The sequence below is a fragment of the Prionailurus bengalensis genome, chromosome A2 (genome assembly GCF_016509475.1).
Source record: "Prionailurus bengalensis isolate Pbe53 chromosome A2, Fcat_Pben_1.1_paternal_pri, whole genome shotgun sequence".
Taxonomy (NCBI): Eukaryota; Metazoa; Chordata; class Mammalia; order Carnivora; family Felidae; genus Prionailurus; species Prionailurus bengalensis.
This window is the reverse complement of record NC_057348.1, coordinates 11,114,682-11,125,043: the sequence shown is the minus strand read 5'-3', so window position 1 is coordinate 11,125,043 and position 10,362 is coordinate 11,114,682. Positions and strand designations below refer to the sequence as shown.

Sequence of the window (10,362 nt, the reverse complement as noted above, 5' to 3'; positions counted from 1 at the left end):
TGGCACTTGTCTTTCTCTGACTGACTTATTTCACTGAGTACACTACCATTGAGTTCCATCCACATCGTTGCAAAAAGATCTCATTCTTTTTGATGGCTGACTAATATTCCATTGTAGGGATATATCACATCTTCTTTATCCGTTAAAGGGCACCTGAACCCCAATGTTCATAGCAGCACTATCAACAATAGCCAAACTATGGAAGGAACCCAAATGTCCACTGGCTGATGAATGGATAAAAAAGATGTCGGTGACCCTAATTTTGATCACGAGTTCCTTTCCTATCTTGTTGCCTCAAAGACATTATAGTCAGACCACACTCACATTTATGCCCACAGGAATTCACTCCACCACTTGCTGGGCAGAATATATCCAAATTGTTTTAATTTTTTTCTATATATTGTGGGGTTTTTAAAATATAATTTATTGTCAAATTGGCTCTCATACAGTGTGTAAAGTGTGCTCTTGGTTTTGGGGGTAGATTCCCATGGTTCATTACTTACCTCGTATTGTGGGTTGTTAAACTGTAAATTGCCCTTAACCAAGGGAAGCTAATGAGTGAATTGAGAGGCTTAAAGTTGGTTGTCTCAAATAATTTTATTGATTATGTTCATATGAGATTCCTACTGCTGCTGTAAAATATCCCCACACCAGCTGCTTGAAACAAACACATACAGGCTCTTACACTTCTGGAGTCAGAGGCTTGGAAGGAGTCTCAGGGCTAATAGCAAGAAGTCTGCAGGGTTGAGTTCCTTCTGGAGGCTCAGGGGAGAATCTATTGCAGTCTCTGTGGCTGGCCACCTCCTCCTCCACCTTCAGGGCCAGCAGGGTAGCATTTTCAAAGTCTTTCTGACATCAACTCTTTTGTCTCCTTCCTTAACAACTGGGGGACCGTCATGATTACCTTAGGCTCACGTGGATAATCACAACTAATATTTTTATCTCAATGGCAGCTGACTAGCAGTCCTGTTCAATTTGCCACCTAAATCCTTCTTTGCTATAAAAAATATTTTAAAGGTACTGGGGATTTGGAGGTGGGCATATTTGGAGTGTTGTATTCTGCCCACTACAAAGTATTTTCTCTAAGTATATTATTTTGATCACTTACAAAAGCAATAAACACAGAATTTATGCAGCTTAATGAATGAGCAAATACTGTATTCCTTCAAAATCACATCATGCAATGACAATATTCAGTGCAGAAGACTTAAAATTACCTACACCTATCTCTAACACAGGACCACCTCCTTGCTAATCAGAGTGTTCCACATATGATAGTGTCCCACCTATATCACCTAGGAACTTGTAGAAATGCAGATTCTCTGGGCCACTCAGGATGTGTTTTCAGATTCTGCATTTGTAGTGGGATCTGTGTGGATTCACAGGCACATTGAAGTTGGAGAAATGCTGGTCTATTTGGGTTTCTACCTTTTGTGGTTGACATTTGTGGCAGGATAATAATAATTTGGGGTGCTTCCCTTTGCCTTGTAGGTGTTTGGCAGTTTCCCTTCAGACTTTGACAGGTATCCTCAGGGGAAAATGCATTTCTGACTGAGAACCACTGCCCCAGTGTTTGAGAACTAGAAGCATCCTGACAGAATCAAACTTAAGGGACACCTCATGCTCAGATATTAAATTCGGACAGATTACTAGATACCACCAAGCACCATTTCTACAATGCAAAGTGGAGTTTTAGGCTTCTGGGTTAAAAAGACATTTCCAGGACCAGATGGCTTCCCAGGAGAATTCTACCAACATTTAAAGAAGAGGTAATACTTATTCTTTTGAAGCTGTGTCAAAAAAATAGAAATGGAAGACTTCCAACTTCATTCTCTGAAGTCAGCATTACCTTGATTCTAAAACTAGAGAAAGACCCCACTAAAATGGAGAATTACAGACTAATCTTTCTGATGAACATGGGTACAAAATTATCAACAAGATAGTAGCAAACCAAATCCAACAATACGTTAAAAGAAGTATTCACCACAATCAAGTGGGATATTCCTGGGCTCTTTGGGTGGTTCGGTATCCTCAAATCATCAATATGATACACCACATTAATAAAAGGATAAGAGCCACATGATCCTCTCAATAGATGCTGATAAAAACCCTCAAGAAAGTAAGGATAGAAGGAACACACCTCAAGATCATAAAGGCCATATACAAAAGACCCAGAACTAATATCACCCTCAATGGGGAAAAAGTTAGAGTTCTCTACCTAAGGTCAGGAACAGGACAAGGGATGTCTACTCTCATCACGTTTGTTTAACATAGCGTTGGAAGTCCTAGCCTCGGCAATCAGACAACAAAAATAAATAAGAGGCATCCAGGTTGGCAAGGAAGAAGTCAAACTTTCACTCTTCGTTGATGGCATGATACTTTACGTGGAAAACCTGAAAGGTTCCACCAAAAATTGCTAGAACTGATGCATGAAGTCAGCAAAGATGCAGGATATAAATTAACATATAGAAATCGGTTGCAATTCTATGCACCAATAATGAAGCAACAGAAAAAGAAATTAAGAAATGAACCTTATTTACAATTGCACCAAAACCCATAAAATACCTAGGAATAAACTTAATAAAGAGGTAGAAAAAAACTGTACACTGAAAACTATAGTAAGCTTATGGAAGAAATTGAAGAAGACACAAAAGTATAAAACATTCCATGTTCATGGATTGGAAAACAAATATTGTTAAAATGTTGATAGTACCAAAAACAGTGTATACATTCAATGCAAGTGCTATCAAAATAACACCAGCATTCTTCACGGAGCTACAACAAACAATTCTAAAATTTGCATGCAACCAGAAACGACCACAAATAGCCAAAGCAATTGTGAAAAAGAAAATCAGAGCTGGAGACTTCACAATTCCGGACTTCAAGCTGTATAATAAAGCTGAAATCATCAAGACAGTATGGTACTGGCACAAACACAGACACATAGATCAATGGAACAGAATAGAGAACCCAGAAATGGACCCACAAATGCATGGCCAACTAATTTTTGACAAAGCAGGAAACAATATCCAATGGAATAATGATAGTCTCTTCAGCAAATGGTGCTGGGAAAACTGGACAACAACGTGAAGAAGAATGAACCTGGACCACTTTCTTACACCATACACAGAAATAAACTCAAAATGGATGAAAGACCTAAATGTGAGATAGGAAATTATTAAAATCCTACAGGACCAAACAGGCAGCAACCTCTTTTACCTTGGCTGCAGCAACTTCTTACTAGACATGTTTCCGAAAGCAAGGGATAGAAGGGCAAAAATTAACTATTGGGACTTTATCAAGATAAAAATCTTCTGCACAGCAAAGGAAACAATCAACAAAACTAAAAGTCAACTGATGGAATGGGAGAAGATATTTGCAAATGACATATTGGATTAAGGGTTAGCATCCAAAATCTATGAAGAAATTCTCAACCTCAACACACAAAAAACAAATAATCCAGTGAAGAAACGGGCAAAAGACATGAACAGACACTTTTCCTAAGAAGACATCCCAACGGCTAACAGACACATGAAAAGATTCTCATCACTCATCATCAGGGAAATACAAATGAAAACCACAATGAGACATCACCTCACACCTGTCAGAATGGGTAAAATGAACAACTCAAACAACAACAGATGTTGGCTAGGATGCAGGGAAAGAGGAACCCTTTTTCACGGCTGGTGGGAATGCAAACTGATGCAAGCACTCTGGAGAAGTGTATGCGGGTACCTCAAAAATAAAAAATGGAGTTACCCTACAACTCAGCAATTGCACTACTAGGTATTTATCCAAAGGATACAAAAATGTTGATTCCAAGGGACACATGCATCCCAATGTTTATAGCAGCGCTATCAACAACAGCCAAATTAGGGAAAGTGCCCAAATATCAATCAACTGATGAATGGATAAAGAAGATGTGGTATTTATATTATATTATATTATATTATATTATATTATATTATATATAATGTAATATTGCTCAAGAATAAAAAAAATGAAATCTTACCATTTGCAACAATGTGGATAGAACTAGAATGCATTACGCTATGCGAAATAAGTCAGTCAGAAAAAGATAAATATATCATTTCACTCATATGTAAAGTTAAACATAACAGATGAATATAAAGAAGGGAGAAAAAAAAGAATAAAATAGAGAGGGAGGCAAACCGTAAGAGAGTCTTAAAGTGAACAAACAGGGTTGCTGCAGAGGAGGGCAGAGGAATGGGCTAACTGGGTGATGGGCAATAAGGAGGATACCTGTTGGCATGAGCACTGGGTGTTCAAGGCAAATGATGAATCACTGGGTTCTACTGTTGAAACCAATACTACACTGTATGTTAACTATAACTGAATTTACATAAATAAAAAAATTTAAAGGTGTAACAAAAACCTTGGGTACTACATTCTTTGGCTTCGTGATAGTTTCGCCAAAACCATTAGGAATTTCATAGTTAGATCACAAATTAAGAGTCATCATTTACTTCCTCATGATGAAGTATTTATTAACTATAAGAGATACATTTAGATTTTCTGCAGCATAGACTAGCTTAGCACACTAAAGAGATTCTATGGTTTAATTTTTACAAAAGTATAATCCATGATGGAGTACTTTCATGAGCTGTATTTGCTATTGTAGAAATGGGCTCAGAGGAATTCAATGTTGTGCTCAAAGGCACAAACCAATTAGCATGTAGTCTTAATTGGAATGATTTCGGGATATTTCCGATTCTAAAACTCTGGGAAGTGGTTCCCAACCAGAGTTGCTCTTAGGATTTTTGTCCATGTCTGAAGAGGTGCTTCTGAATACCTTCAGCCACAGGACAGCACCCGACAAAAATAGTTATCCAGCTCCAAGGGTCAATGGCGAGAAGGTGAGGAAACCTGTTCCACCCTAAGGTTTCTCCACTTCACTGTGCACACAATTCATTAGAGACTGTAGTTGAAATGCAAATTCTGATTGCTCAGGTCTCCAGGGGCCCCAAGGACCCTGCTTCTCTAACAAGCTCCCTGGTAGTGGTGATGCTGCGGGTCCTGGATGTGGAGCCCAGACTGAGAGCAAAGCTGTGGTCCTTTAAGTTAGAATTTAAGTTAGAATTAAAGTTAGAGAAATTTAAGTTAGAATTAAAGTTGTTAAGATGGCAGGCAATACTACCCAAAGATCTACAGATTCAATGATAATCTGAAAATAACAAAAATGGGGTATCCTTGGAAAACATTTTGAAAACCATCCTAAAATTAAATAAAAAATCTTCCAAGCACAAGCACAGGAGGTCATCCCATTTATTTATGTATTCTTTAATTTCTTTCAGGACCATTTTATTGTTTTTATTTATAAGTCTTTTGACGGCAATAAGTAACCAATCATTCACCCCAGCGAGTAAATCCCCTTAAACACTGCCACTGCTATTCCATACTTGATTGAGAGATGTACAGCTTGAGAAGAAATGTAGAGCATAGTAATACAAAGGAGAATTAAAAATTTGCTTTATCATAGTCGAGGTCATCTTTGACTCCAAGGCCGTATTAAGTCATTCTACTTTTTTGAATTTCTGTTTCCGTGTAGACTCCACTGGTAGACAAGTTTTTGATAATCAGTTTTGCCAGTGACTAATGTAAGCACTGGGAGTGCTGAGAAAAGAACAGAATCCTAATTTGGAGAAAAAAGCTAATGGGCCATTATGAAACACACTGGTTTGTTCATCAGGAAAAACAGTTAAGGCAGTGATAAAGGAATGACAGACTCAAAATGAAAAACTGTGGTCCCAGAGTTAATAGAATAGAATAGAATAGATAGAATAGAATAGAATAGAATAGAATAAATAGAATAGAGAATAGAATAGAATAGAGAATAGAATAGAATAGAATAGAATAGAAATGGCCTATTTGCCAAATTGAATTTATTCCAACAGAGAGGTAACAAATCACTATTCTTTTAGTAAAAATAAAAACATTATTATGTGGAGTGATTTTGTCATTGGTGAAGAAATTATTCTTTTTTCTTTAAAAAATTTTTAATGTTTTTTTTTTATTCTTGAGGGAGAGAGACAGAGACAAAACATGAGTGGGGGGGTGCAGAGACAAAGGGAGAGACACAAATCTGAAACAGGCTCCAGGCTCTGAGCTATCAGCACACAGCCCAATGTGGGGCTCGAACTCAGGAACCAGAACCTGAGCCGAGGTCAGATGCTTAACCAACTGAGCCACCCAGGTGCCCCTGTGAAGAAATTATTCTTAAGAAATCCAGGCAGTTCCATGAGACAAATGAGAACTCCTAATTTTCTCATATCACAGCTTGTGAATCAATTTAGAAATAAAAGAAAAAGATGAAGGGAAAAAGGTTGGAACACAGAGAGGGAAAAACTTAATAAAATGAGGAACTAAATAGTACTGAGTGGTTGAAAAAATAAAAATTCCGGGAAATAAAGGAGAGACACAAACTCTATGTCTACAATCTGCTTAAAAAAACAAAACGCAATTTCTGACCCTAAGACTTTGAGGCTTGCAATCCTGGGAAATTCTTCAACCGCAGGACAATTGGACCTTTTCTAACTGCCATCGCAGAGAATCTCTTCAGAGCCCCCTTTATATCTTTGTTCCTCAGGCTGTGGATGAAGGGGTTCAGCATGGGCGTGACCACCGTGTACATCACCGAGGCTGTGGCACTTGAGTGGGAGCTCTGGGTAGCAGCAGAGCTGAGGTACACTCCCAGGCCGGTACAATAAAATAGAGAGACAACCGAGAGGTGAGATGCACAGGTGGAAAATGCTTTATCCTTGCCCTGAGCTGATGAGATCCCACGTATGGAGGAAAGTATCTTGGAGTAAGAGTAAAGGATCCCAACGAAAGGACCACCACCCACTAGGATAGCTGCAAAATACATCACCAAGTTATTAAGAAAGGTGTCAGAACAGGCAAGTTGGATCATCTGATTGAGTTCACAGGAAAAATGGAGGATTTCTAAGCCTGTACAGAAGGACAGCCGCAACACCATTGAAGTTTGCAACAAGGAATGCAGGACACTCGTGATCCAGGACATCAGGACCAGCAGTGCACAGAGCCGGGGGTTCATGATGACTGTGTAGTGTAAGGGGTGACAGATGGCCACAAACCTGTCATAGGCCATAATGGCCAGGAGGCAGATGTCCAATCCTGAAAAGATTATGAAAAAGTTCACCTGTGTGATGCAGCCTGCATAGGTTATGACTTTGGTCTGGGTCTGGATGTTCCAGAGCATCTTCGGGATGGTGGTGGAGGTGAAGCAGATGTCTACAAAGGACAGGTTGGCCAGGAAGAAGTACATGGGCGTGTGGAGGCGGGAGTCAGAGCTGACGGCCAGGAGGATGAGCAGGTTGCCAAACACAGTGATCAGGTACATGGAGAGGAAAAGCCCAAATACGAGGGGCTGCAGTTCTGGACCCTCTGAAAATCCCAGAAGCAGAAATTCTGATATCCGTGTGTCATTTCCTGGTTCCATGAGGTTGCACTGACCACGAGGAAAGACGATGGGAGACATCATTAATTTTCACATGAACAGTATCACTCACATTGTTGCAATGCTACGATTTATATTTTGCTGTCAAGAAGTTGTAGTGAGGGTCAAACATATTCCAGGCATTGTCGAGGCAATGAGTCAGGGAAAATCAAAAGCCAGTATAATCCAGTGATGGAGAATGAACAGAAGGAAATCAAAATATCAATAGGACACCAGAGAGTGTCAAGTGCTGTGAAGAGAACAAGAGTAGGTGTAAAGGAGAGCGTGGATACAAGTGTTATTTTGAAACTGGTGTTCAGTCAAGAACAGTGAACAAGGCGACATCTGAACGGAGACCTCAGGGAAAGGAAGGCAGGAGCCACGAGCATGTCTGGGGAAGTGTGTGCTGGCTGAGGGAATGGCCTCTGCTAAGGCCCCGAGGATGATCCTACTTTGAGCTATTTGGGTCCCAAACAGGAAGCATGTGTAGGAAGGGGAGTAAACAGGAGGGGAATCAGAGATGGTGTCAGGCAGTTTCAAGGAAATGGGCGCTGCTGGTTAACCCTCAAGAAAACAGAGTCACTCACCCACACTATGTACTGCTTGTATTTTAGACTCTACTTGCAAAGTCTCCTGTCAATTGACATTGAGCCCTCCTGAGTACTGTGTGTTGATTGAGTTCTGGCTTCTGTATTCACCTTAGAACATATTAGACCGTGTACCCCTGTTCTGAGGATGAATCCCACTCCAAAAAGCATGCACACACACACACACACACCCCAAATCATTGTTTCTCTGGCTGTGTTCTGACCATGACTTCTCACCCCCAGCCCCCGTGATTAAGTTTGGAGGGAGTATAACTCAAGCTGGCCAGATCCATAATCATTCCCCTAAACAATGTAAAATGTTACCTGAATTCCAATGAACAAGCTTCCCGTGAAGAAATAACATTGACAAGTCAGACTGGCATGTTCATTTTCTTTCCTGTATTTAAATTTTTTAACGTTTATTTATTATTGAGAGAGAGAGAGAGAGAGAGAGAGAGACAGAGCATGAGTGGGGGAGGGGAGGAGAGAGAGGGAGACACAGAATCTGCAGCAGGCTTCAGGCTCCAAGATGTCAACACAGAGCCCGACGTGGGACTTAAACTCACAGACCGCGAGATCATGACCTGAGCTGAAGTCAGACGCACACTCATCAGCCTTTTATAATACAGAAAATCCCACGCAGGCTCCACGCTCGGCATGGAGACTGATGGAGTTTGATCTCACGAACCATAAGACCATGACCTGAGTTGAAAGCAAGAGTCAGATGCTCAACTGACTGAGTCACCCAGGCACCACTGTACTCCAATTTAGTTGGTGAAGGTTGTTTCCTAAAGGCTGGCAAAGGTGGCTATCCATCTGAAAGAAAATAAAGTTTCCCTAGTACACACATCTTAAACAATTCAGAGGGATTAGAGATCTTGAAGTAAATGGAAACAGTACATTTTCAGTGAACATGCATAAAAAGGCAGATACATTGTATCTGCAAAATCATTGTATAAGGCAGGAAAATCGGAAGAAGATAGATATATTTAGCTACATAAAATTTAAATCATTTTGTGGACATAATATCCAACCCAAGGCAATAAACGGTAATCTGTGAACTTCATGTGAAATGCTGCTAGCTGTGGAATAGGCGTAGTCTTTATGGACATATAATAACAATAGACATGTAACAATGAACCTGGTGATCAAATATGTACATATTGGCTCAAATTCAGTAACGGTTGAAGAAAACAAGATCTCTCGAGCTGACTGGGTTGAAATTTTTAAACAGGTAGAAAAAAGAGATTCTCTAATTTTTCTGGGAGGAATGTGAACCACTGCGATGTAGAGAAAACAACTGAAGACAACTACAAATGTGAAAACACAGATATTCTTTAACTCATCGATTCTCAGTCTCGGCACCTTTGACGTTCTGATCCAGACTGGCCTCTGTGCTGTGTGTCCTGGGCTTTGAACGTGTTCAGAGCATCCCTGGACCTTCCTGAGCACCCCCCCCCCCACCATGTGACACCCAAATAAGTCGTGTCCCCCTGAGGGACAGTGTTTCCTCCAGTGGAGAACCAGATTTTTCACATAACAATCTCAAAATATTTTTGCAGAATTGTTATAATAGCAATGCATCGAGAAAAGCTAGGAAAAGCTTTCGAAGTGTGAGTAGCACAGCCGTATCATGAGATATTATGCAGACATTGAAATAAAGAATCAGCATTTCCCTAGTCGGTTGGAGACAAGTCCATGAGGGAGTTTTGAGGAAGAAGGAGAGTGGACGCAGGTCAAGAAAAGACTACCCGAAAACCTAAAGAGCGTTTATGTTGTCCACAGGCCGCCATTCATTCATCCGTCTGGTTATGAATGTGTATGTGCGCCTAAGATAGCAAGAGAAGCTTTATGAGAACTGAAAGAATAAAGACTTCCAGGGGGAGTGAAATTAGGGCAAGTTTCAAAACAACTGTGTGAAACAAAATTATGTGAGACTCTAAAACCGACTTACAAAAGGCATAAAATGATTTAGTGGTATCGAGGTGGGCCACTGATTTCCGATCACACTCCAAACACGTGGAAAGAAAAGAATGCGATAGAATCACCTTTATCACTGGGGAAGGAGCCATATCTAAATGATAAATATTTTCTTATAACGATACATGGATTCAAATATGCTTATGGAGAGTAAGGTGATCTTCAGTCAAATGTAAAGAAGCCGTGGTGTCAGAGTTAACGCAACTTCCAGAAATAGATCTTTTCACAACGGGCCAAAGGAACTGTAGGGAATAACAGAGATGGGAAGGCACGTGGAAATGTGTATAGACAGTGATTTGTGAGCAATGTACAAAGTAC

The 10,362-nt window shown here is 40.1% G+C and overlaps 1 protein-coding gene across 1 annotated transcript; it reads right to left on the bottom strand.

The window, feature by feature from the left end:
- Window positions 1-6,029: 6,029 nt before the first annotated feature.
- LOC122486379 (olfactory receptor-like protein OLF4) lies at window positions 6,030-7,557 on the bottom strand. The gene has a single exon (XM_043585815.1). The coding sequence runs from the start codon at window positions 7,520-7,522 to the stop codon at window positions 6,491-6,493; it is 1,032 nt and encodes a 343-aa protein (XP_043441750.1). The 5' UTR covers window positions 7,523-7,557; the 3' UTR covers window positions 6,030-6,490.
- Window positions 7,558-10,362: the final 2,805 nt, after the last annotated feature.

Excerpts from the sequence above, each read along its gene's own strand:
- LOC122486379 (XM_043585815.1), bottom strand. The coding sequence starts at position 7,522 with ATGATGTCTCCCATCGTCTTTCCTCGTGGTCAGTGCAACCTCATGGAA.